Source organism: Calidris pugnax, unplaced genomic scaffold, assembly GCF_001431845.1.
Source record: "Calidris pugnax isolate Ruff unplaced genomic scaffold, ASM143184v1 scaffold24, whole genome shotgun sequence".
Taxonomy (NCBI): domain Eukaryota; kingdom Metazoa; phylum Chordata; class Aves; order Charadriiformes; family Scolopacidae; genus Calidris; species Calidris pugnax.
This window is the reverse complement of record NW_015090922.1, coordinates 21,153,806-21,180,421: the sequence shown is the minus strand read 5'-3', so window position 1 is coordinate 21,180,421 and position 26,616 is coordinate 21,153,806. Positions and strand designations below refer to the sequence as shown.

At 42.6% G+C, this 26,616-nt stretch overlaps 2 protein-coding genes across 2 annotated transcripts in view; one reads left to right on the top strand and one right to left on the bottom strand.

Moving 5' to 3' along the window:
• Nucleotides 1-4,370, top strand: part of LOC106892914 (cytochrome c oxidase protein 20 homolog) — a 5,144-nt gene extending 774 nt beyond the window's left edge. Inside the window, exons 3-6 of the mRNA XM_014950484.1 lie at nt 551-569; nt 2,043-2,157; nt 2,301-2,364; nt 2,917-4,370. Of these exons, the coding sequence (XP_014805970.1) occupies nt 551-569; nt 2,043-2,157; nt 2,301-2,364; nt 2,917-3,058 (340 nt within the window). The 3' untranslated portion in view covers nt 3,059-4,370. The remainder of the gene's footprint in view (nt 1-550; nt 570-2,042; nt 2,158-2,300; nt 2,365-2,916) is intronic.
• A 9,031-nt stretch (nt 4,371-13,401) lies between these two features.
• HNRNPU (heterogeneous nuclear ribonucleoprotein U (scaffold attachment factor A)) overlaps nt 13,402-26,616 on the bottom strand; it is a 33,690-nt gene continuing 20,475 nt past the window's right edge. Inside the window, exons 3-15 of the mRNA XM_014950483.1 lie at nt 26,133-26,244; nt 25,976-26,049; nt 23,557-23,696; nt 21,950-22,049; nt 20,740-20,852; nt 20,057-20,320; nt 19,703-19,822; nt 19,042-19,170; nt 18,503-18,671; nt 17,732-17,971; nt 17,071-17,273; nt 15,923-15,994; nt 13,402-15,532 (exon numbers count right to left, since the gene is read on the bottom strand). Coding sequence (XP_014805969.1) covers nt 15,479-15,532; nt 15,923-15,994; nt 17,071-17,273; nt 17,732-17,971; nt 18,503-18,671; nt 19,042-19,170; nt 19,703-19,822; nt 20,057-20,320; nt 20,740-20,852; nt 21,950-22,049; nt 23,557-23,696; nt 25,976-26,049; nt 26,133-26,244 — 1,790 coding nt within the window. The 3' untranslated portion in view covers nt 13,402-15,478. The remainder of the gene's footprint in view (nt 15,533-15,922; nt 15,995-17,070; nt 17,274-17,731; nt 17,972-18,502; nt 18,672-19,041; nt 19,171-19,702; nt 19,823-20,056; nt 20,321-20,739; nt 20,853-21,949; nt 22,050-23,556; nt 23,697-25,975; nt 26,050-26,132; nt 26,245-26,616) is intronic.

Genomic DNA, 26,616 nt, shown 5'->3' with positions numbered 1-26,616 from the left:
GCTCTTCCGATCTAGGGCGACTCTGAGCCGAGGAAGGTAATGGAGGATGGAGGGGGCGGAGGGACGGTGAGGGGTCCTTGCCGCCCCGTAGCCTCCCTCCGCGGCCCGGCTTGAGGCGGGCGGCTGAGGAAGCTGCGGTCCCGCCTCGCTTCGGCCGGGCCGGGCCTGCGATCCCCACAGCAGCAGGCGGCGCGCGGAGCCTGTCAGGCGGCCTGAGGGCTCCCCCCGCCCCGCTGAAGCGCAGCCGGGCGCCGGGAGGAGGAGGATGAGGATGAGGATGAGGAGGGCTCCCCGCGCCCCCGAAAGGCGAGGGGGAGCGCCGTGCCGGGGGGAGGAGCGGGTATCGCAGGGCAGCGGCGATCCCGGCTGGTTTTGCTCCAGAGGAAACGAGGAGGGAACAATCCCCGGAAAGCGGCGGCGGAGCCGGGGCTCTGCGGGGCGGGGGGGCTGTGTTTGTTTTTTCCCGGACCCCGCTGCCGGGCTCTCTGCCCGCGGGCGGAACCCTGTGGGGACACTTGAGCCTTGGTAGCGGCGGGAGTCACAACAAGTGATTTCAAGTGTCGCAACAGGTGAAATACTATTTTAAAAGGATGCATCATGCCGCGAGGCTGCAGCAGGAGTACCTTCTTAGCCAATAACAGCAACATATCAAGTGACTTATTCCGTAGCAGAGTACTTGAAATTACTCATTAGGAGACCGGACCAAATCCTTTTTGTCTCGTTTGCACACAGGGGTTATGTGGAAACAGCTGATGGTCGTCCCTAGGGAACATAGATAAAATTATTGATGGGGATTTCCATACTTGCATACAAATCCAGCTGTTACCAGATGCTTGCCATCCCTTATGCCCCGGTCAGAGGTGTTTCACAATGACTTGCCTCACAGAGTTGCCAGCCCTCCACACATAGTTGACTATAGTACTCCTTCTTCAAAATCTACTCTGCCCAAGTGCAATAGCCTTACAAAAAATCAAAAGCATTTAAAAGTCATCTTTCAAGATTTTAGTTCATACAGTTGCACATGTGGCATTTAATGGTCTAAGGATTCAAACACAGTAGAATGAAGGCTAATTCTTATGCCATCCCTAACAAAATAGCAGAAAGAGGTGCAGATGTTACTTCAGTGTGGCCACCTTAACCCTGACCCAAGTCATCTTGAGGCCTTTTTGGATGTGGCTTCCCACTTCTGCCTGAGGTGCCAATCTGCATTTGCAGGGATATTTGTCAGGTGGGAAATATCGGTAATATTCAAGTTAGAAGACTTGGGTCATGCAGAAGCCAGTGTAGACATCTCTGAAATGAAAAATGTGTTTGTCAGTTCACAGCTGGGTTTATGAATGCCATGCGAAATTACCATTTGAAAATCAAATAGAAAACTGATTGGGATAAGCTAGAGTAGGTTATAGATGTGAGACAGAGTTTGAAATAGTTTTAATAATTTTTACCAGTAGGTTTATTTAAAAACTTCTGTGTTGTATATGGAAGAATTTCTGTGCACAACCCCTGCCTGTGGATAGGATTAGGTTAAAAATTACTCGCTTATGAATGTTTTTATGCAATGCTTAGTATAAGGCGCTCTAGTACATGCACGTTCTCCAGTAATTGCACTTTTTTTAAGCACATTTGCCTTTTCAGATATTAAAATTACATGGCATAACTAACTGTATAATGGTTTGTAACTGTACAAGCTGTACAAATGACCTGTTTGTTGTGATGTATGTTGGTTTGAATAGAGATCCTGGATTCTTAAGGGATTTTTCGCTTCCTTTTTGGGGGAATGTAAAGAATGAAATAGCTCTTTTATAAGATTCAATAGAAAGGATGGATCAACAGGTTTGTACAGAATTATGTTGCCTAAATCAATAGTTAACTCTTCCAAAACCATTCCTGATGCACCTGTGCATGTTCATTTGTGCTCAGATATAGAGTGTGCATCTTCACTTTTTGCTCAGTTGGCATCATAGTCTTTTACAAATGTAATTTTTTAAATTTATGGTGTGGTTTCATTTTGTATTGTGGTTTGTTTTTTTTTTTTTTTACAGTCTTTTAAACTCCTAGGATTTCTTGATGTTAATAGTGTCCCATGCTCACGAGAATCAGTGCTCTATGGCTCCGTGGGATCTTTAGTTGTGGGTCTTGGACATTTTTTAGCAACTAGTAAGTACTTACTCCTTCTGGGTTTTATATATTTATATATAAAGGAAAAATTAATTCCTATTTGCTGTTAGGTTTTATTAATAATGGGAAGACATCCAAAGTTATTTCTCTAATTTTTTGGAGGATTTTTGTTTTTCTTTCAGGTAGAGTTAGAAGATCTTGTGACTTTGCAGTCGGTGGCTTTATTTGCACAATGTTAGGATACTGGTATGTAAAACGCTTCTTGAATTTTGACAGACCTATGTTGGTTGCTTTGTACAACATGATCCCTGTGTGACCATTCACATTGTTTTTGAAACTGCATAAAAAATTTGCCTAGCAAAGTGTCTTCTTCCTTCTCCCTGAAATACTTCTTATCAATGCCTTTGAATTTTTATATTATTTTTTTTTTCTAATTTGCTGTTGTTTCTTATCAAACCACCCAGTTATTTCCATCTTTCTTCTTTATTCCTTCACACATGCCATCCTTCTGTCCTAATCATATAGGCAGCATACTAAATGGTCATGAAATTAAGATCCAAATTACAGAAGTTAGCGTTCTCCATTGGACTGGTATATCCCATTCCTCAGCGCCTGCTTTATGTTTGCCTTAAAGAAATAGCAGTTACTCTGGTAGTTTCGTTATGCATCATTTCATAATGAATTTTACTAGCATTATTACATGTGGTTCCAACTTTTCAGCTGGCTGAATAACTCTGATTTGATACTGTCAGTCATGTAAAGCAGGGAATCGTGTTTTCTTTTCATCCCCTCCTCTAGGTTTTACTGCAGGTACAATTTGGCCCAACAGAGGATCCGGCAAAGGATGCTTAAAGAAGGAATGAGAAACAAACTGTTATTTGAAGGCAGTTCTCTTGATCCAGAAAGAAAACAAACTGGGAATGAAGGAAGCGATTCATAGTCTGCAACAGAGGAATCTGTGGTCTAATACAGCTTTGGGAGAAGGTGGTCCAAAAATGGCAGTCTTCCCTGTAAATGTGTGAGGTGCCTAAAACTGACAAATCATGCTGGCTTTCCTAGCAAATCCAAGCACGAAATTCCCAGCAAATCTTTTAAGTCAGTGTACAAGCCTTTATTTGTATGTATGTATGTGTGTATGTGTGTGTGTATATGACTATGTACACAGTTAAGAATGACCTCCTATTAAACATCTGGGAACTGATATGTTCTACTACAGGGTCTCAGACGATTAATGACAGTGTTTTGGGACTGCTTTCACTTCCATTATAAACAAAATGGTTCATTTCCGCAAAGCTGTACTTATGTCTCATTTAAATACAGGAAAATATTTTCATCAGCTGTTCCTTCAGTGTTACTGTCCCTTGTGCTGTTTGTGAAATCAGAGATATTTAAACAGTAGGTAAAGGCTTTGCTTGTGCAAGGTGGGTGGTAGCAGTAGTCTTTGTGGGATTGCGGCTGCGGAATAACTTCACATAGACTGTGAAGTTGAAGGATTTCCGTTTCTGTTTTGTCTGTGTGAAGCTAAGAATAAAATCACACTTCAGAAGCAGTCTAAACTATGTAAGTAATTATTCTTTTTACTTGATTAAAAATCTTGCTCTTCTATTTAAGTCAGTTCCTTAGAATTGCTGGAATAATCATTTATCTTATTTGTAAGTAGCAACATCAGTAGTTTGTTTCTGGTTTGTTTGTTTATTTTTTAAAGGCATGTTCTTGTATATTTCAGTGTACATTTTCAGTTAAATGAAATAACTGTATAATTTCAAGGAAACCATCTTATTTAGAAATACGGTGTTAGAGCTAATTGCATATTGGCAAAAAGATGGGTGATTCCGGGTTTGCTTCTGTCTACACCAGTGACACAATGTATTTACTTTTTTTCACAAAACGATTTATAGTATATTACGCTGTAAGCACTTTTTGGTCTAAAGGCATTCACTGGGCAAAAATAGCCCATTCCCCCCACCCGTACTTAGTCTGAGAGAGTTTGCAATCTGTTAACTCAAGTAGGTGTGGGGAGGTTTGGGAATCCAGATGTAAACAGCAGCATTGCTCTACTTATTTAATTTCTAAATATACATGAGAGCACTAAACAAACATGCTATTTACACTAAGATAATTAAACTTTTACCCTCTGTGGATTAGCCTCTTACAAGAAGAAAACCAACCTGTAAACTCTGGTTCCTTTTTTTTTTCCCTCCGTTCCTCCTCTTTCTTCTAGAGGAAACAATGAAAATAAATTTTACAGAGGGCGTTCAGTTCACTAGTGTTATATAAAAGGTCTCCAAAAAACCCTTGAGTTGGCGCAATGAAACGCTTTCTGTCCTCACGGCAAAGTGTAAACTCCGAAGTGGTTAACTGGTAGCAGACTCTAATCCTGCAGAGAAAAATGCTTCCCCTGGTTGTGTGCTGGGGGGAGGGAGGCTCCTTCCCTTTGGTGGGGTAGGAGGTGCTGCCTCCTAAAGCCCTGGGAGCGGCGGCGGGAAACTCCTCCATGAGCCAGGGCTTAGCAAGCCCCTATTTTAATACATGGTGGAGTTCTTTCCTGTCTGGCCTAAGAAAAGGAGCTGCAACCCAAGCAGGCGGGCTTTTGCCTGGAGGTCAGAGTTCAGCTGGGGAGTTGGGAAACAAAGGGAGCGGACCAAAAAGCACTCCTGGGCAGAGAGGGGCCGGGGAGAAAAAAGGGCATGCTGGTTTGTGCTGATAGGAAAGAAGTTAGCGTCCACAGAAATGCATCCTTCAGAGTGCCCAAGTACTGTGACTGTGTGTATAAAAAAACAGAAGCTTTATGAAGCTGTAAATTAAAAAAATCCAGGGAAAACCGCAGCATTAGATCCTCTTCGGTGTTAATTGGTGTTGGTTTAAGCTACTGCATGTAAGGCTATTAGCTCAGTAGTAGCTTAACTACAGCATTAGCCATTCTGGCCAATAAGCGTGAATTCCTGGCAGTACCTGAGCTGCGTAGGTGATAACCTACCTGATCCTCTGCCTCACTCTGCAAAACATGAAATGAGCGGGCCAGATGTTCACAGAAAAACGGGGAGAGAGAGGTGAGACGCGGGCAGCCTGGCCGGCACCCCTGAGCCTCCTTACCTGGTGAAAGTTGAGGAGGAACTGAGCTGGCCAAAAATCAGAGGTTTTGGTGCGTGGGGCCGGGGGGTGGGATAGGAGAAGGAAGCTGTGAGCAGGACTGGGGTGGTGTGATGGGGGCCCCGCAGTAGCAGAGGGAAGAATGCTCATGGTTAAACATGCCGGGGGGGGAGGAAGTCTGACATCATTCCTCAAAGCGCCAGCGCAGCTCCTCCGGCAATCCGCTCCTGGGAAGTGGGCTGAGAGGGAGTGGAGGGTCACCAGCCCCCCTGGGAAAAGAGTAACACCCCCACATCTCAAAGCCATTGTCATAAATTGGGATGCATTCACAAGAGAATAAAAATTGTAGTAACCTAGTAGAAGTAACTGTAACATTTGCAAACCGTTTCTTAACTGTTTTTTAAATTAGTGAGCCATATCCCTGTTAGTGCTAATTTTTAAAATCTAATTCATTGGTGGAAACACAGCACGCCTCGGTGTTTTGTTGGACTTGGTATCTGTAGGTATTGCTGCTAACGGCAGATGTGGCAGTTCTTGCTTTATCGAGGTTCAAAACGTTCCTCCAATTGAAACCTACTGGACAGTTACTACAAGGGAAGAGAAATCGCACTTTTGAAGGTGTTAGGTTTTCAGCCCTCTGGTGGAGCCTGGAACAGGAAAGAATGAAGGATAGAAACTTCCAGCTATAAAGCTGCTAAAATCTTGTTTTACTGACAGTTAACGTTACTTGGTCACTGAACGCTTAGTTTTATCCCTGAAGTTAGTAAAATCCTCTCTTAAAAGCAATCTAGAAGGCCACCAAAGTGAATAGCTGGGTTTGTGGCCCCATTGGCTCCCCCACACCCTACGTGTCCCCCCTGGAGCTGTAACTCTTGGGAAGAGGTGTTTTCCCGCCCCCGGGGGGGCAGGAGCCCTGGCTGGGGACCCCCAACAGCAAGCAGGGTGTGTGTCCCCCAAGCCTTTCCCCGGGGAAGGTCGCTGTCAAGGCAACAGGCTGAAAGGTGGCAATCAGGTTAATTGCCAGCTCTGTTGTTGTCAACGCCCACCCCAAATCCTGGGGCACTAGAAAGGAGGGGTCATCTCCTGGCATTAAGAAAGGAGCCAGGCTTTTGGTAGGGTCATTTTTTGGGAGGTGGAGGGGGGAAATTACATTTATTATTTCTGGTGTAAGCCACCCAGGATACAATGAAGTACTGTGTGAACTTCATTATAATGAGCTCCCAAGTGAAAGATTTTCCCCAGCTTAGCAGACTAATTCCCGTTCTGCTCTCCTTCCCGTATCGAGGCATTTAGATCAACAGCTCAGCAGTCACCAGTGAAAGTTGTTTGGTTTGCTCCGTTTAAAGTCTGAAACAAATCTGTTATTGCCATGGAAAAATGATCAAAACAAAGGTGTTACGGTATGTTCAGATGATCAAGAAGATGATCCTTTGATGATTTTTTTTTTTTAAAACTGAAGAGCCAAGAATTAGTTAAATGCCAGATGTGGAGCAGATGTGGAGCGGGGTGATGGGGAGAAGATAGAGCCTTGGATGAGATGGTTTAAGGACTTTTATTCCCGACTAGCACCACCCTGGCTGAGACTGTTGGTAGGCCCCCACGTTTTCACCCAGTCTCTATTTTTTTCTGCATGGGCTCTGCATGGTTTTCCTGAGAGCCCTCCAGCAGTGGAGCTGGCAGCTCCTGCAGGAATGGGTCACAGCATCCCTGTGTCTGCTTGTTCTAAAGATTAAGAGTGGTTTGTCTGAGGAGGATATTTTAATCCTGCCAGCTTCTGTCAGCTATAGTGAGCAGGACTCTGTCAGAGCCCTCAACTTTCCTGCACGGGCCAGGAGCCCACTGGCAGAACCTCAAATGTGCCGTGGGAGCAGACAATTACCACTGCAGGGCTCTTTCTCTTCAGGCTGGCCACAGCTCCAAAAATACCCGGCTTGTATATTGTGGTAATGTGTTGAACAGAACCAAAGATTCCCCCTCTCTGTCTTCATGCTCTGCAGGGAGGGGAAGGCACGCTTCGCTTATTTTTTAAACTTGTTTATTTCATGAAATGCTGTTACAAAAAGCAGCAGGTGTGCTCTCGGCCAACATGGCTTCTATTCCCCGGACAACAGATCCTCATCTCTCCTATTGATGGCAAATGGCTTGTGACCAGCTCTGGTGATCACGGTGTGCGTTTATCCATGAGATATCTTGCAGATATGTGTGTGACAGGTTTTCAGAGCTCACCTAAAAGCTTTACAACTCTGGCTGATACTCATGCTTTCCATCATGCAGGGTGAGAGTTCTTACCACCTTTACCTATGCCAGGTGGCCAAACGTAGCGAGAAAGATCTTTCACCACCACCTCATCACTGTGACACTGCACAGATGCTGTGGACATGGAGTAAAAGATCCACCCAGCCCATTTGCTCATGGCTTCTCTACAAAATTCACAGTCGGGGTGCCCACAGACCCTGCCAACAGAGCATTTAGGTCATGTTACTTAAGTGATCAAAGGAAAGCTAACTTCCCCTTCCCTGCCAGGAAACTTCAGGCTCTGGCTGAGATAGTAGCCACAGCACCAAAGATGAAAAGCCAGTAACTGATTTATTATTGGGCAGATACATTATCACAAAGGGCTGTAGCAGGAGTCTTTCATAAAGAAAATACAGAGCAAAAATATTTCCAAAGGCTTATTCCTGAAAATAAAGGGGGTGATACTCTGCTCAGGCCCCCTGAAGAAATCTGGAACTACCAGTAATTATCACGTGCTGTGCTTATAATGCTTTTATCCAACATTTAAAGCCCTCGAGGGTCAGCCTGAGGCAGCACTGGGAGACCGTGACAGAACTTGCTTGACTGGGTCTGGTAGCTCTGATAGTATCCAAGTGCTTCAGTAAGTGCCTACTCCCAGATGGATAAAAAGAGCTCAGCCCTTTCTTCCTAAATCTCACAAAGTCCCCTTGAACCACTCCTGTAGAAGGCTTCTTACCCCTGCTAACAAGCATGACGGTCCCCTCCATCTCAAAAGCTTGTCACCGTTCATTTCTACTCACCATTTTCTGTATCACCATTTGTCCTTCTTCTGAGAGCACCGTACCTCAGTTTGTACACCTCTGTCACCCACATAGGCACTCAAAATCATCAAAGAGAGGCATCTCGAGAACATCTGAGTGGGTCACAGAGTGACCACGTACCACGTGGCCAGCAAGCTGCTCCCTCAGAGTAACGTTCAGTTCAAGCAGAGGGAAGGATGCCACCCCTGCCCCTCCACGTGCGTGGACACACACATGCAGCCACATTCCCCACACTTCAGGAACTCTCCGAGACACCACAAACCACAGCTCCGTGTGGACAAAATTCAGAGTTCAGTTGCTGATACATCAACAACACCATCCTTCTATTAGTGCTGGATCCCAGTGAGATCTACCCTTTAATTGGAAGGCTTAAGATACAGCCACCATTCAAGGAGGACCCCATGCACCCTCTCCCACCTCCCACCAGCCTTTTGGTTGCTTTCAGAAGTGTAATTTTCTCTGATTTGTTGTGGAACTGGAGAAGGATACTTGGTACTTGCTGGATAATACATCTTTCCAGGCAGAAGATATCTGTCGCAGCAAGATCATTCCTGAAAACTTCTCTCCTCTCTGTTTTCTGCACTGCCGAAAGAAACCATCAGAGTCTCTTGCTTCTCTTCCGCGGGTGTTCCCTTAAAGGAAAAAAATAAAAAAGGACTGGCCGGCTGCCAAGCTGTGGAGGCAGATAAATATCCCGGGGTTGTGCCGAGGCGGCTGCCGAAGCGGTAGCAGCAGCCCCCTCTGAGAAGGGCCGGGAGCAGCCGGGGAGATGTCGCATTTTGGAAGCATCTCCCAGCCTCTGCTGCCTTCTCCCCGGCCGAGCAGATTGCGGGGTGTCCTCAGCGCTGAGCGGGGCTGGCTCAGCGTGCTGCCCTGCGGACCCGAGCACGGCATCGCAGCCATTCCGGACACCTCCTCCTTTTGTCCAGAGAAAGCGGCTCCCACCGCAGCCACGCACAGGAGCCAGCCCAGCAGCTCCAGCGCCAGCCGCCGGCCTGGCCCTCGGTGGTGGCCCCACGCCGGGCAGGAGACTCTTCCCTTCTCTTTGTGAGAAAGGGGCAGGCAAGCTCATACAGAAGGCAGGGCTGAAGGAATGTCCTGGGTCTGGAAACCAAAGGCGTTTCGTGACAAATATATAAGTGTTGCCTTCTCTGGTGTGTAGGTACCGACACAGTTCTCACAGCACGACCACAGCCGCTTTCTCCAAGGTCTCTCACAGCAAACAGGGAGGATACGGAAGACATTGAACTTGCACAAGCAGTTTACATCCAATATTTCTTTTTGAGGTGCTTGGCTTACTATTTAACTATTTAATAAATTATCTTTTAAAATATTATTAATAATAATTATTATTATTGCAGCGTAGCTGCTTGCATAACGGGGCGTATGGGGAGGCTGGGAAGCAGCGAGCTGAAGAGCCGCCCTGCTGAAAAGGACAGGACTTACAGTGGACGCCAAGTTGAACGTGGGCCAAGAGAATGTTCTCACTGCAAATAAGGCAAACCACCGTCTGGGCTCCATCAGGAAGTGTGTGGCCAACAAACCAAGGGACACACTTATCCACCAGGACGTGACACTGCTGAGGCAGCACGTCCAATATTGCTGTCCAGCTATGGGCCTCTTGGTCAACAAGGATGTCAGAAAACCATGGAGGCTCCAGTAAAAGGCTCCTAAGGTGTTCCAGAGAGCTCAAGTGCTCTGGAAAAACAGCGGAAGGAGTTGGGCTTAGTCTGAGGAGGAGCAGGCTGTGGGGTGACCTAATAACCACCTAATATTATCTGCAGGACAGTTACAAAAATGGAGCCAAAAGCCCCTTGACAGCTGCAGATGATGGGGCAGGGGCAACAGCCACAAACTCTGGCTTGGGAGCTTCATGCCACAGGCCCCATATGTGGAGGCCCCACAGCACCCTGGGTGCAGGGAGCACCCCGCAGAGAAGACAAAGGGTGCCCCACGTGGAGGTGGCCAGGCTTTGCCCCGCTGCTCACAGCCTGCTCGTGGTGACGCCCTGTGTGGGCTCTCCTCTGCTAGCTCAACTGTTTCCGAATTCTCAGCATGATGTGAGCAAACCCCAGGTGTCATTTCTTTCAGAAAAAAGTATTACAATAAATCCCTCCCAACAAGGCGTATTCATTTCCTCTCCCCCATCTCTTACTACCTTCTTGCCACAAAGACAAAAGTCCTTTTATAATACAAGGGCTTATCTTATCTACTTGCTCAACAGCTCCACAGAGCTGAAAGTTCAGCAGCACTAAAGAAGAGAATCAGGCTTTCCTGCATCTCTCACCTTGTAAACAATCACTGGTATTTTAAGCGGGTGTTTAGGTCCAGGGAGATCTTCAGTGCTGCTCTGGGCCGTTTTATTTTTCAACTCTCCTGGGCATTTGCACCATTTCAGAAGTCAGTGCTCCATCAGTGTTCCTCCCCAGGTCTATGGCAAACCAGTTCTTGCTGGAAAACCTCCAGAGCAGAGTGGTGGAAGAGTTAACAGGGGCTGATGTGACTTAAAGGAGGGCCACACTCAGACCAGAAACCACATACTTGCATTTTTATGCCCTGTTAGTTATCAGAGGTGTCCTAGTAAGCAGCCGTCTGGTCCTAGCTAAGGAAGAATGGACACTGAGAAAAACGAGTGCCCCTTCAATCCCAGGCAGCACACCCCCACATCATTATTTAGTGTAAATTACATCGGCCTTTGACTACTTTGACTAGGTGGTAAAATTTTTCTGAGCATGAAAATGTTTGAGGGAAAAACTGGCTGAGCTGTCTTACTCAGAGTTTCGATTTCACTGACTGTTTGGACCAAACTTACTCTGCAGATCCAAGATTGTCACTAAACCAGAAAAGAGAACAAAAAACTTGCTCTGAAGTAACACTCATAATATCAAGTCACCACATGAGTAATTCTATTACTAGTTTTTTTACATTTGCCTTTTTTTCTCTCTTTTGATGTTGACAATGTGTTAAGCGTTTCACATCTTTTTTTTTTTCTCTTTTTTTTTAAGCTCCAGCTGAGTTTACACAGCGACTGCTTCACTGCTGAGCCTTCCTGCCGCTCCCAGTACTGGCACAAAGACAAACTAAGGCAAGAGTCACATCCAAATTAATGACTGGCCAAGTCAGTCCCCATTCCAGCCCATTCCCTGCCCCGGGAGCCCTGCTGCACTGGAGGAGACGGCTCGTGCCTCGGTCACCAAGCCAGGCCGAGAAGCTGCACAAAACTAATGGCTAATCTGCTATTAAAATAAAGATGGGCCTCCTTGTCCCCTCCACCTTCGCAGGGTGGCTTTCCCTAGGGAGAGGAGAGCTGTGTGGGGCCAGTGACAAAGCTGCTCCTCCCAGTTTCCCCCTCCCTCTCGGCGGTGGGTTTTTGTCAGGTCCTGGATGGAGCTCTCCCCCTCCTCACGGCGCTTCAGGCGGAGATGGCTCCAGCCGTACTTACTCCTACAGCACTAGGTGCACAGCACGGGCACACTTCTGCCCTTGGGAAAGCCCCAGCCGCCGGTGGTTCAGCATCTGCAGAGGCAGTGAAGAAGTTCCTCACCTCTCTCTCCAACACAGTTTGATTTCTTGTGGCTTTAGCTCGAGGTTGCACTTTTACAAAGCACTAGCCTAGTTTTCCAAAAGGTTCACGAACATGGAAACCTCCGAGTCTTAAAAGGTGAATTCATCACCTATTTCTACCGAAAACATTGGTCAAGAGTGTAGTAAGAGATTAAAAAAACCCCAAACAACACAAACATCTAGTGGCCTAAACCAGGAAGAATTTTTTTTTGTTTTTATGCAACGCAGTGACCACACCACTGGTTTAACTCATTCCACTGTCAGAAAAACTGGGCAGAGCTTCTAAACATGCCTTGGCCCATGAAGAATTCCCGCGGGAGAGGCGGCGGAAGGCAGTGGTGTCCAGGAGCTGCTGCAGTTGGGGTGCTGCAGGGGAGCGCAGGAGCAGGGCATCGCGCTGCAGGGCCAGCTCCTGGGGACAGGCATCTCACAGCGCCCCACAGCATGAGGCCCCCGGCGCCCCACAGAGAGCCCGCTTCCAAAGACCATCGACTCTCGGGACACGGCCCCTCGCCCATCCCATGGGGAGTCAGGGGAGCGCATCCCCAGCCACCGCTCCCAGCCCAGGCACGGGTACAAACGGAGTATTTGTTCAGTTTTGTTTTGAAATAGAACTTCCTCCCGAGCCAGCCCCCAGCACAGACCTGCCCCCGCCCGCACTCAGCGCACCCGGCCCCTCACACCAGGCAGGGTGGCTGCAACCCGCCGGAAGCAGCTCGGGCAGACAGAGCACCTCCAGCAGCAGTGTTCCTGTGCCAGGAGCTGCACGGACATCTCATGCCACCTTCCTGCTGAAACTGCTCCCAGGCTCTCCAGGTTCATGCTCCATTAGAAAAAAAACCAAACAACCTAACCCCTATTTAAGCAAACGTAGCTTGCACTCCATTACAAAGCCCCACCAAGCACGACCCCCAAGCCTGTGTTGTGTGTCACCAGCATCTGCACCACCCCTGGCAGCAGTGGGGCTGCTGCACCCCAGGGACTTCTCATGTGAACGAGTCCTTGTGAGCTGGGAGACGTTACTCAGTGACAGATGGCTCGGCCCTCCCTGCCTAACACAGCCCTGCTTCCCTCGCCTTCCCCCAGCCATCGGATAAGTCTTCTACTGCCTTTTTTAAACACAAACTGCAAATCTAAGTGTTTTACTATTAGTGATTCTCTAGGTAATGGCTCTTCTATACAAGCTGACGTCAGATGGCAAAATAAACCCCTTCTCTAACAGTAACCAGAGCTAAGGTGAGGGCAGACCCAGGCTGGATGGACATCCAGCCTCATGGAAGGTCTCTGCTCTGTGGTGATGGAGAGGGGCGCTATTTAAATGTATCATACACCCCAGGGGTGCTCAAGTTGAAGTTCTCTTGAACATGGGCAGCACATACATTGCTGAACCTAACAGGAGTACTTCTAGTAGAAACAAATACTCCTCTTCCGAGTGCATGACAGTTCAACCACTTCCTCTCATGGGTAGCTTTTTTTTAAACCACCATACATTGAAGAATTGAAAAGAAAACATCCCAGACTTTTGAATTAAAATAAAAGCTTTACAACCACATAGTAAGTGTAGGCTCTTATATTTCAGTTGAAGACTATATAATTTTATAGAGTACCAAAATAAGCAAAGGATCAGCACTCCATACAAAGTGTTAGTTCTTGTGAGGAGGGGAGAAGGGAGATGGACTTTAATTACACTAAGTTTCTTTTGCAAGTAAGTCTAAAGAAAATTCCATTTCAGCAAAACAGATTTGGGGTTAGACCCCCGTATTTCTAGTTCATTAAATGTTTCTTGAAAGACAATTTACATTTTTCTCATTCAAAGTAAAGGGATGATTTAAAGCAATTATTAACAAGGAGGTGGTGCTGTTAATGTTTAATATCGATACGCAATGTCATCTGCTATAAAGGCTAGAAGAGCAACACAACTTTACTTCTGAAGACTATTAGAAACCAACTAACATTTGAGAACAGTTTCAAGCACACTGGCTGCACCGCCTCTAGGCCCAGGCTGCCCAGGGAAGCCCCTGCTGGTCTGTACCCCACCACAACTGGCAGTGACGTGTCTCCACACGCGTGCCACCAGTCTGACTCAGGACGGTTGGGTCTCCCCCTGTCCTACGGCATTAAAATGCAAGGAAATTATTAGCTAACATTGCCACTACAATTTTACAGAAGCGTAAATCTGAACAAAATAGCAGCTAAAACAAATTGAAGCTCTCTGTTCAACTCCAGGATTCATTCTCCGTGACAACCCTCCCCCTGTCCTATTCCCTCTCCAGTTTCTTCCCCTGCTCCTTCCCTAATGTCTATTTTACAATAAATAGGTTAAGTGGATTTACATGATGCAAGCGCAACTCAAAAAAACTTTTGCCCTATACATATAACCATGTTAAATTGTGAGACTATACATGTGATATATGTCTAACAGAGCAACCACCAGTTCAGGTTTTTAAAGAAACACAAGTATTTCAGCATGTACACAGTAATGAGTTTAAAACTGTCCAACATCATTGCTTCCGTACATTCTCCCTCTTTATAGCCTTACAGGGATTTTAGACCTTGATGGCGACAATCCCAAAACAAGAGTAAAATGAATTTATTTTATTGCAAACAAACGTCTAGAGTTAAATTTCTCCACCTACTTTCTTTAAAGAGAAAAGGAATCAGCAGGCTAAGGAGATACACCCATTTGAGAATTGACATGATTAAAAATTAGATATAAAATGGGTGACTCACAGTTTCATTAGCTTACAAAATGGTGGAGTAACTACTACAAGCACACTAGGTATACAGTATTTTGTGGGGAAAAAGTTATACAGACACACAGCTAACTTCATATAGATCCCATTAGACAACTGGATTTACAACAAGTTTTGTTTAATAAGAAATGGGCAAAGCCAGCTTCTTTTCAGAATCAAAATGCAGAACAAATGGAAAAGAAATTATGGTGTTGTACCTTCACAAGTTTGAGCCTCCACAAATAATGCAACCAAGTTTTACAACTTAAAGAGCTTCTGCATACACTCCACCTTCACTATTTAGCCCCAGGTTTCCTCTTTGCCCCCAACATCTTATTGAGTTCCAAATGTTACAAAAAAAGTCCTAGTTATTGCCAGAAACCTTCACCTCCCCCATCTCCCCTCCCCACCCAGAAGCTTCATAGAGAGGATGGAGTGTAATATGGAGCTTTACATGATCTCATGGTATTCACGAGGGCTACCAAGGAGCCTCTGGACAAATCTGGTTGCTAACATTTCTATCATATTGTGACATGACTCACGACTGTTTCTTAGAAATTGGGGGATGGGGAAAAAGGAGAAAATTCTTTAATAAAAAGACACCAGGTACAAAGCAACGTTTTACTTTTGTTGTGGTAAAAAAAAAGTCACATTTTACAGATAAAATGTAGAACCCTGAAATACTGACACATTCTCTTATCGTGCACAATGCTGAGGTTCTCTTACGAATCACTTTAAAACTGCAATTAAAAATGTACAAAAAAAGAAAAGAAAAAAATCAACCCACAAAGCTTCTAAAAAAGGAACCCGCAGGCACTTCCTCTTGTGGAATGTTTAAAAAGTTAGCCTACTAAAGAAAACAGTCGACTTCTTGTGAAGGTTTTGGAGAAATATGTATCAGTTCATTTATTTGGGTATTCAATAATATCCTTGGTGATAATGCTGACTCCATGGCTTCTGACCCCAGAATTGCTGCAACAAATGGATAAATAGTTAAGTTTTAATCTGTAATCACATAATGGTTACATTTCTTACCAAAAAAGTGTTTAATAAACATCTAGTTCTCTGGAACTTAAGATTTAAATCCTTCTGCATAGCAGCAAATTCTTTAACAACTTAAGCCAGTTAAGTTCTCTTCACAGTAGCAATGTGAAGCCGAAAACTGCACACCATCAAGATCGGTAAGCCATAGCTGATACTTGATACATCAAGCCAGATTAAGTTTTGAACAGAAAATTATTTATAGTGGTATTGCTTAGCATTAAAAGATTTGCTATCTGGTTTTGAAGATACATAAAATTATTTCCAACAGTATTTTGAAACATTGCAGTTAACAGTGAGAAGGTAGTTATTAATACTTACACCCTGCTGCCACTGGTTGTAGCCCTGAGATTGGTTTTTGTAGCCACGATTATTTCCCCTTCCTCTGAAGTTCTGCAAAAGGACAAGAGTTTTCACTACTTCATCTATACAGACTTTTTCGGGTGTACTGATCTTTCCGTTACCACCAAAACATCACACACCATACAGAATTTTTCAAATACAAGGTATCAGGCCTCAGTTCAAAAAGCTAACAAAAAAACCTTGCTGAAAGACACTAGAACACCAAAAGCTCCCTCCAAACACCTGCTTCTTAAACATGGGGCAAGAACCTCTGAGTTAACAAGCCTGCTCAAACTGTTCCCAGTGGTCTGGAAACCTGGCTAATCCAGTTTTGACTCACCCTATTTCCAGCTGCTAAACTGCACCAGGACAACTAAAAATACAAGAGCTTGCCTATTTTTAGTTAGGAAAGGCTGTAGTTGCTGCAAGGATGTGTTATCTGATCAGACAAAAGGATATAGGTCATATAACTGAAAATAGAAGAGCTGGTCCACAAAACTTCAAATAAAAGCTATGGTACATAAAAAAGGGACATTGATACTAGTAGATAAAATATTGCATTTTCCCTGTTTGTCAGTATTAGGCAAACCTGAGCCATGTTTACTAGCTTGGGCTCCATCTGCTGGCTCTTCGGTAATTCAAATTATGTTTTCAAATACTTCCACTGATGGAATATCAGTCAATACCTAGACTAGCATGTCTTTACTAGTTGTGTTTGATACCAGATACCAAAACAAAGACTCTCCCCAGAGCTATTTCCAGAAAGTTCCCTAAATGCTTGATAAAGATACACCTTGACCCTAAGGCCAAACAACCATTACTTGTACATGGAGGAAACAAAAAAAACCCCACAATACAAATCCAAAAAAAAAAAAATCAAACACAAGCCTTCACACACAAGCCCTAAAAGTGTTCATCTTAAACATGAAAGTCCCACATGAGCATCAGAACTTCTTACACGACATTCAGAGCCCTGGGCACACACACTAAACTACAAACCTAGGACTTTTAGTGGGGGTTAGTGTGTAGTACCACAACCAAGCCTGTGGGTATTGACAACCACCAAACTTCTCAAACATTATCCAAAGTACTGTTGTTCAACTGATAAATCCCCCCAAAAGCATCACCTGGTTGTAGTTTCCCCTGTTGGGCATTCCACCTCTGTTATAGTTTCCTCTGTTGGAGTAGCCACCTCGGCTTGGAAAGACAGGGCCACGAGGATATGGGTAGCCAATTGCACCGCTGCTGCCACCGCCACCTCCGCCACCACCACCACCTCGCTGAGGCATGTTGCCTCCCCTCCTGTTGTATCCACCACGATTGCCAGGGACTGCAGGGAGAGAGTTACTTCAATCAAGTAATTGTTCCGTCTGAACTTTTTCTTACTTGAAGATATATTGCTCAAAAAAAAATAATGATGGTAGAGAAAGAAGATATCCAAATTCAGTGCAAAACTTTCAATGCAAAGGTGAAGTCATCTGGTCATAGTGAAGAAGGGTCATTTATCCATGCACTACACCATAAATACAGTCTGGTATACAACTGAACACCAAACCTAACATAAAAACCTTAAAGCTCTGTCTCAAACCACATGAAAAATATAATCCAGGATTTTGGCGATCCTCATTTTTGAAGTTGGACAATTAACTTTACATTAAGACATTAAACTTACAGAAGCTGAAATCAAGATTCCCACTACAGAACAACTGCAATGCAAGTACTACAAGCTTTTGCCCTTCCTCTAGCAGCAGCAACCTCCAAAATTTACAGGCTTATTTCTAGGCTCACCTCCTCCTCTGAAGTTGCCCCGCATGTTGAATCCTCCACGACCTCTCTGACCCCTATTAAACTGATTTTTATTGCTCTTCTTGTTCTTCTTTGAGCCAGTGTTTTGTTTCTTTTCTGGTGGAAGAGACTTCTTACTTTCTTCTTTATATTGTTCCAAAAGCTTCTGAGCTTCTTCTTTTTGCAACTCTACATAGATTATTTCATCAAAACACTCTGCTACCTCTGGCAGTGTGAAGTTCCCTATAATTGCAAAAACACTGAGTATTCAGCATCTACATTCAGCTACAATCAAAACCGTAATTTAACCACCTTTCTCCCATTCTTCCTCCCACCCCCTGCATTCCCTCAGCATAGGGACAACATTACATAATTTGAGCATTTAAGAAATATAACAGTGATAAAGGAAATAAACAGGTCTTCATGGAGTTGCCAGTACTGTTCCAAACCTTGAAAACATTCTGCCTGTATCTTTTTTTCTTTTATAAGCCTCCACTCAGAATACCAGTTTCTGCCAAATACGTTACTTATAAAGGGCACTTTATGCCAAGACAGCTTTGTGCATCTGCATGAAGCATATCAGCATAACTGAGTAGTGTTAAGGACTGCAGCAGAGGGAACACAATATAGTGTTGTCCTATAAGTTACAATAGTCTTCCAGTTTTGTTTAAGTACAACTGTTTAAGATAAAGTGATTTTTAGACTTCACGTTTACTTAATCCTTTAAACAGATACTCAGCATCCTAAAACACAGTATAGGATTATGTTCCATGCCTTTCATTTTGAGAACTGCATGCTCTGGAAGATCTTTTCCCTCCACCTCTGCCTTCTTTTGTGTTCTTTGCTTGTAGTCTTCATCTTTTGGGCAAACAACAACTGCTTTGCGCTGGAAGCCTGCAAACAGGCACATTTTTCTCCTCTGCGCAGCTGCAGACACATTTGTCTGAAAAAAATGCAGTAACTTACTACACGTAGCTGTCATTGTAAGAGTTAAGGAAGTCAACTTATGGTGTATAGACTTCACCTCTACAAGAGCTTGCAATGAAGTTTACAAATAACTGGACATAAAGATGCTGCATAATGCAAAGTTACGAGCTCATATCCACGTGTTAAAATACTATTCCTCCCACATCCCATAAATCCAGAGAAGTTCAGACAAGCATTTGTAGTAATATCTCAACTTTGTGTCCCCTGAATGAGTAGTAAGTCAGTAAGCGAAACAACTGCTATTACATTGTTACATTAATCCCATTTAATTACTACACTACAGCCTATAATGAATTTCCTTAATGATTTTTCACTGAAGCTTCTACCTGATCCAAAATGAAATTCCGCTTCTTACGAGCTGCAATCTCAATGAACTTTCCAAGACACTGTGGAGCTCTCTGCAACAGTGTGTTAAGTTTTCCAGTGTCTGCCATCTGCCGCTTAAAACCTGCGACCTACGGAGAGATTTCCCAGAGTTAAAGTAGCCCCGATACACGTGGCTGATATTTTTATTTGCTAAATGCTTTTCACCTCACTTCAACCATTGTTCAATTCAAGGCCACAGCTACAAACTCATAACCGACATTCCCAACGCCACCATATGACACAGAGCTTTATAAACAGAGAATCTAGTGAATCAATACAGCTGAATCCAAGGTATACGCATCACATTACTAATTCAGAACTAAATGTTCTATTCTGAGGACAGCAATATAATGAGAAATAGAAAAACTTAAATAGCCAGCTGTTGTTGACCACTTCTTATATATAGTATAATATATACAAAAAAGCAAAAAGCTTTTAAGTCCTGCTGTGCCATGTACTGGCAGCAGCTCAGCAAGATAAAAATCTTTAACAGTCACTAGCTAACTAGTAGTCAGTTTCTTAGATTTCTTTGATACAAGAGAATCCCATAGCAGCCAAAGACCTTGGATTTACAGCAAGTCTTTACCGTATCAACAAATAAAATGTAATATTATCACTTACCATCATTTTGTCCATAATAGTATTTGTCCCAAGAATGTTGTATTTCCCAGGATTTGCTGCTGCATGTTTGGTAACCCAAGTAGTCTTGCCAGCTCCAGGCAAGCCAATCATCATCACCACCTATGACAACAGGTTCTATACTTGAGATACTAGTTCAAAGACTCTCTTTAATATGCAACTTAGACCAGTAAGCCTAATGGAAACTGAGTGAGGGGCATGGGGATGTCAGGGGGTTTAAGAGTCACGGGATCCCAAATATTAAAGCCCCCAAACAAAAAGGTCAAAGAGTCGTGTAATGCCACCACTTTTGGTTATCTACCTCAACAACTTTGATGTTATCAATAAGAAACTTACCTCACAATCTTTCTTTTGCTCAGGTCCCTTTGGTCCTCGGACCCTATCCTCCAGAGGGACCTTCTGGATGAAGGTATACTCTTCAGGTACAGGAAAGTAAGGTTCCTCCTTCTGACCAAAGTTGAACTCAACTGCACAGTTATGGCAGAGAACATGTGGGAAGAGTGGCCGCCCATCAAGAACTTCCTTACTTATTTTGAATGCAACACCAAGCTCTTGTCCATTCTTTGAATATGAGAGTTCCACTTCATCACCATCAAAATTCTGGTTTTCAAACAAAGGATTAGTTTGGATAAAGTTACTCACCTCGCTCTATTATGTTGTATTGTCATTACACTATATTGGCTCTATTCACTCAACTTCCGTAACACTGTTTGATTATAAAGGAACTATTTAGAAGTTCTATAAAGGAACTATTTAGAAGTTCTCTCAAAATAAGTTACTTGCACTGACCATCTTTTTTTTTTTTTCAAGGCTTTAAAGACATTTATCTGTGAATATGAAATCTTAACATATTGACAGCAGTCACTGTTGATAGTAACTGCTACTTCTACCTCCTCCCTACGTTAAACAACTTGTCTTGCTCCAAGTTTTTCTGTATTTGGTTTACTGCTTCTCACATGAATGCACTCTAAAAACTCAGAGACGTTTTTCCTCAAAAGAAAACATAAATGAAAACTTACAGCAAAACATCCAATCACATCATTTTCATCAAACTTCTCACCAAAGTCTTCAGTCTCACAATTGCATGTCTTTATTCCTTTTAGAGAATAGCCATAAGAAAATTCTTCTTCACCTGAAGAAATAATTTAAGCTTATTAATAATAGGCACTTTCATCTAACCATTTAGAAATACAATCACTTTACAGAAACTTAAATAAGCTGCTGTTCAGAAGGTTCTTATTAATGCCAAACAAGCTATGACCCCCAAACAGCTACAGCGCATTCCTGTATTATTCAAGAATACTCTCACTTGAGATGAGCAGCAGTGCTTCCTCCAGTCCAGGTTTAAGAGCCTTATGCTGCTGGTTCCAGATTCATGCTGACACAAATCTGAACTGCCAGATAAAGACACGATCAAGTATTTTTAAACTCTGAAGACCTGATTATGCACCGATATACCTGCAGCATAGTTAGAAAGACTTTCTGAATTTAGTCTCTTGTAGCACTTACCCCTCCCCATTTTAAAGGGAGTTTAGCAGACATTCAGCCTATGTGACAGCTGAGGATGAAGCTGCAAGGAACAAGCTAACAGGAAGCGTCAAACACAAGGACTCAGGTAGAACTTAGTTATTTAACTAGAAAGCTGATGATGATGTCAGAACATATCAATTAACATACATTTCCCCCCAAAATGTGTCTTAGCAGCAGGTATCAGTTTTAAATACCATTATGATTGGTCCCCATATATCTAATGAAGTTGTACTTCTTTCTTCCTAGCTACTTTCAGAAATTCTCCCCCCAAGCAAAAAAAATTGATAACGTGGTTATCCAGGAATTTTTCTTCACTGGTTAAATCTTAGAAGAGGCCCCAACCTTTAAAAAAATTAAAAAAGCAGAAAACCCTCTTCCCATTTATGACACTACATGAAAAGAAAAAATCTGTAATCTTGTCAGGCCTTCAAGAATGTTCTCCACAACCCTTGCCTGGCCACTGAAAGAATTAACTCTCAAATCATGTAATCCTTATAGGCCTGAATACTTAATGACTTTCTTTAGTTCCAATAATACAACTTTCTCACATCATGGCCAGTGAACAATTCAAGACCACTTTTCAGAACACCTGGACTACAATTGCTAAGCTTTTCCTATCTGCTTAAGAAAAAAATGACTTAAAACTTCAACCATGTATACAATAAATAATACAAAAGTAATCAAATGTTTAAGTCTTACCAAGCAACATTCCACTTGTGTTCAGTGACCAGCCAACTCGCACTTCATGTATGTCAATGTCTTTTGTGTACAGGTGTTTCACAGGAATCTTTTCTGTAACCTATTTTTTAAATTATTCATTAAAAGGTATGTAGTGTTTATTAGACACTAACAAGATGGAAACACAAAGGTAACATTTTTACTAAGTCTAAGTCTGAAAATAAAACATGCTGAAGTATGTGAAATCATAAGGCAATCACTGAGCAATGAAGATGCAAGATACCATATACCTTCAAAGCACTTAGTCATATCAGTCCCTCTCAAGAGCCAAAAGCCTTAATCCTTTAGATACTGTATTAGAATCACAAACAAGATGTGTACGTAATTTAAAAAAAATAATCACCATAAAGTTGGGATTAAGAAGAAATTACTTTGCCAGTAAAATGTAGTATTGGATGAAAAATTGCTTTACATAGACTGGAGAAAATATTACACTCATCCCTTTCCACACCAAGCAGACTTCCTCGGCAAGTTGCCAGCTTCCAAACAACATAACCAGATTAAAAAAAAACTCACCTAAATACACTGGAATCTGTAGGCAACCAGCCATTTTCTAATTGCCTTTATAAACTTCTTAAAACTGAAGTGAAAAACTGATCAGTATCCTACCAGTTTCCACAACTATTTGAGTCAGGTGACCAAGATGAAACTGATTTGAAAGTGAACAGGGCAATAAATACTGTTATCAACTTCACTCCATTGGCCTTCCAAAGTTACAGGTACCAACAGAAATCACTCAATGCAAGAGCATGGAGAATGGGATCACTACCCACTCCTCATGGTAGTGGTTAGATTTGAAAGTACTAGAGGAAGAGAACAGAGTAAGCATTTATATACACAGGCACATGACACATAAGGAAGCCTTTATGATCACTAAGTAGAAAAAAAAGTAATAATCAAGACTTGTGCCTCCTCTTATGCTTCCATCAGCGAGAAAAATCCGTTTATTGCAAGGCTGACTGCCCTTTGCCATTCTTACCGTTTAGAAGAATTCTTGCTCTCAAAATTCAAGTACCTGCTAAATACATTTACTGTGTACACAAGTCAGAATTACTCAGGTTGGAAAGGACCTCTGGAGGTCACGTAGCCCAAATCGCTGCTTAGAGCAGGTCAAAGACTAAGTAGGAAGAGAGAAAAGGGGTCTTGGGATAATTCATACACCTTTTTAAAAAAACAGCCAAGCTTTCTGTAAAAAAAGCTTGTCTTTTCTTCAGACAGTACAAGCAAACTTCTGACTAGCAAGTATCAAAATTCTTCAAGAGTTGATGTATGAGGTGCCAAATAAAATTCTTGTTTCAAAACTGAGATCAGAAGTTATGCATTCTGGGCAAATCCAAGCTGCTTTTTTCTTTTTGTTAAATGGCAATTTTTATAAAAGAGGAAGCAGTTTTGCTAATGGAGTCATCTTTTACCAAGAACCATTTCACAGGCTCATAAGAGAAAGCCTTCTCAAAGTTCTGTTCACCTGTATTAGTTTCAACTAAGTACAAAAAAACACTTGCCAAGTATAAATAATATTAAATTTAAGCATGCAAAACAGTCTCCCATAGAACATCAATTTAACTCACCTTCATCTCAAAGCAGACTTTGCCTTTAGAAACACCATAAGAGGCTCTCCCTCCAGCCCAAAGGAAAGCAAAGCTTTCCATGGTCAGAGAGGAAGCACTAAACCGGTCTCTTGAGATTTTAAAATGCAGGTCACAGTTATCTGTTAACATAAAAATCATTCTGTTTACTCGCATTACAAAATAAAGTACAGCTGTGCAATTTTATGCAGTAAAGGCAATTTCAGCTTTCCAAGGTGATTTTCAAGACAAACCAGGAAAAGTTAGCTAACAAGAATAGTTTTCAAGGTGCCATCTTCACTTGTCAGCAAATTCCCTCCATGTTTTTCCTATCTGCTTACAAGATTTCATCTCATCTATTTGAACCATTTTTGTCAGTTACCCAAGGTATTTCCATCAATATTGAGCAAAGGAATCTGCATTGTGCTCTCTGCATTATTTGCTAGATACCTTTTTTTTAATTTGAAGTCTTCTCACCCCTCATGCCCAAAACTGAGGACAGCTAAGTAATAAATAGGAACACAAGTATTTTTGTTTAAGTACCAAAAGTAGCACTGTCTTTGGTTAATATACTCATTTAGCAAGTCCAATTAGATTAAGCCAATTAAAATAAAGACAGTTAAGTCAAATGCACATAGGTTAAGTGCACAGAATGCGGTGGTAAGAGAGCCTACTTCACCTAGGAAACACGATCTGCACAACAAGTTCACCTATTGTTTTAAGAAGTTAAGGGGAACCTTTGTTTTACAGACATCTTCAGAGCCGCATCACCATGAAGTTTCAAATTAATCTTCTAGGAGGTTTCAAAAAGACAGTGCAAATGGTAACATGAGTTGCAGGATATAGCACTTGAATTCCCCAGAGCAAGGAATCCATAAAAGAAACTCCAAACCTATTTGGTGGTTACGAGAAAGGAGCAAAGTGAACAAACAGTGAGTTCTTCTGCACTGGTATAAAATCTTCATGCTGCTGTATTACTGGTAACTCTCATGCATGAGATCTTGTTCTGTTTGCATAGAGCCATTCCCAGTTGCAATTACAGTATTTGTGATCCAAGTGTTTTCTCTTTAGTACTTCTATTTGTTACATGAAAACCAAACAAAATAATGTAGAAAAAACCCACCTGTGTAGGTTACTTTTAGAAGGACAAATGAGAACAAAATTTGAAGTTACAGCTTCCTTGGAAGACACAAGTACTAAAAAGCACTTAAGAGTGCTAAACCTCTTATATGTCTGGATCATTATGGTCCAGAAAAGAGAGTGCCAAGTTGTTACACAATTCAGCCTTAAAGCTGTGTTTGATTCTGATCTCCAAGCAGCCTGTCAGCACTTTAAATAACAAAGTCTGTCAAATAACAGAACTTTCTATCAGAAATAATAATAGAAGTAGCTACTGCCCAGTTATTGGGAAAATTGGAAGCTCCCACAAAAGGTGGCTACTCACCAGGTTAGCAGATAGAAATTTGAGATTTAGTTACCAAGATGTCAAGGATGGCACATTCAGCACTTTATGTGGCTGTAAACTAAAACTTCCATTTCAAAACGTTTTTCAGGAAAAAGACACCTGGAACTACTAGCAAATATGCCAGATAGTGCCAAAACTTTAGCTTTCCTTACGTGGCACTTTAAGAATCCAACCAGTTCAAGCATTGATTATTCAAGTTTTTTTAATACTGTACTAAGGCCTTATACTTACCCTCAAGAATACCAACGTCAAGTTTGCCTCAGCCATGGTACACCACAATAATAGTAATGTTTATAATCTGCCTCAAAAAACCACCCACTCTTTGCAGGTACTTGTCAATTTCTATGCCCTTCCAACCAATTCTCTGACATCCCAGTAACACAAATCTCTCCCGCCCAAACTCCCAGGTTGCATGAGTAGGTCATTTTTCAAGAGGCCTTACCTGAATTTTTTGGGTTAAATTTATCAGAAGGCATGAAAAAGTACTCCACTGGTTGGTATATAAATAGGGCCTCAGCAAATTACGCAAGAAGCTCACTTCACAAATTATACTACTGTAACCACCTACACTATTGACTCTTAAAACTTTTTGAAGGCAAAAACTCATGTGCTACCAAATTAGTTTCTCAAGCTGTTTCAAGGGTGTCCTACGCTCACTCTACACTTAGCCAGCTTAGTTTCCATACTAGATTAGTGCTTAGGTTGAAGTTTCTTCAGAAAACTGTATGGTATCACAAACTTCATGAGAAAACTAAGCTGATTATTGGTAGTAGAAAGACCCATATATCCTTCCGTTCTTTTGTATGTGGAAAGTGGGTGGAAATGCTATATTTTTTTTAAGTTACTTGGTAATTTAAGTCAACAAATGCATTCACCTCATATTTCAGAGAGTGTGGTTTCAAGATTAAAAGCATAATATCGTATCTTTCCAGAGTAAAAGAAAGCATATTTACTCACAAGTATCAAGACAAACCACTGTGTCATCAAAATGTTCATCTTCTTCTTCAACAGGTGGTTGAGGGGACTTGGCCCTGAACAAAACCAAGAGACAATAAAGCCACATGCATTTTCACACTGTTAAAATAAAATGCTGCCCAGCATCTAGTTTATTTACCTGCTGTACTTATTCTCCTCAATGTATTCAAAATATCCACGGCCATGGTCTTCACGTGGTCTCTTCACTCCCCTCTTCTTCTCACCGGGTTTTTGTTCTGTTTTAGCATCTCCTGTAAGAGAATTAAGAGATTTATTTTAATTACACAATAACTCTTTAATCGGGAATGAAATCCTATACAAGGGTTCAACTTCAGAAACTGTAAGAACCTACAGCACGAGAAAAGCAACAGCGCCCTGAAGAACTTTACTTTGTACTAAGACTAAACAAACAAAAAAAATTTTCCTCACTCAAAACTTGTCTGCTAAATCGTCTCCGATCTGCAAAAGAAGCGGCCAGCAGCCGACACACTCCTCGATGTTAAGATCTCACCCCCCCTCCAAGAGCCAGACCGTTCCCCAGCGGTGGAACACGAAAAAAAGAATTTAAAAAATCGGACAAAAAAATCCCTCCCGCGGCGGCCGCCCCGCACCCCCCCACCCCC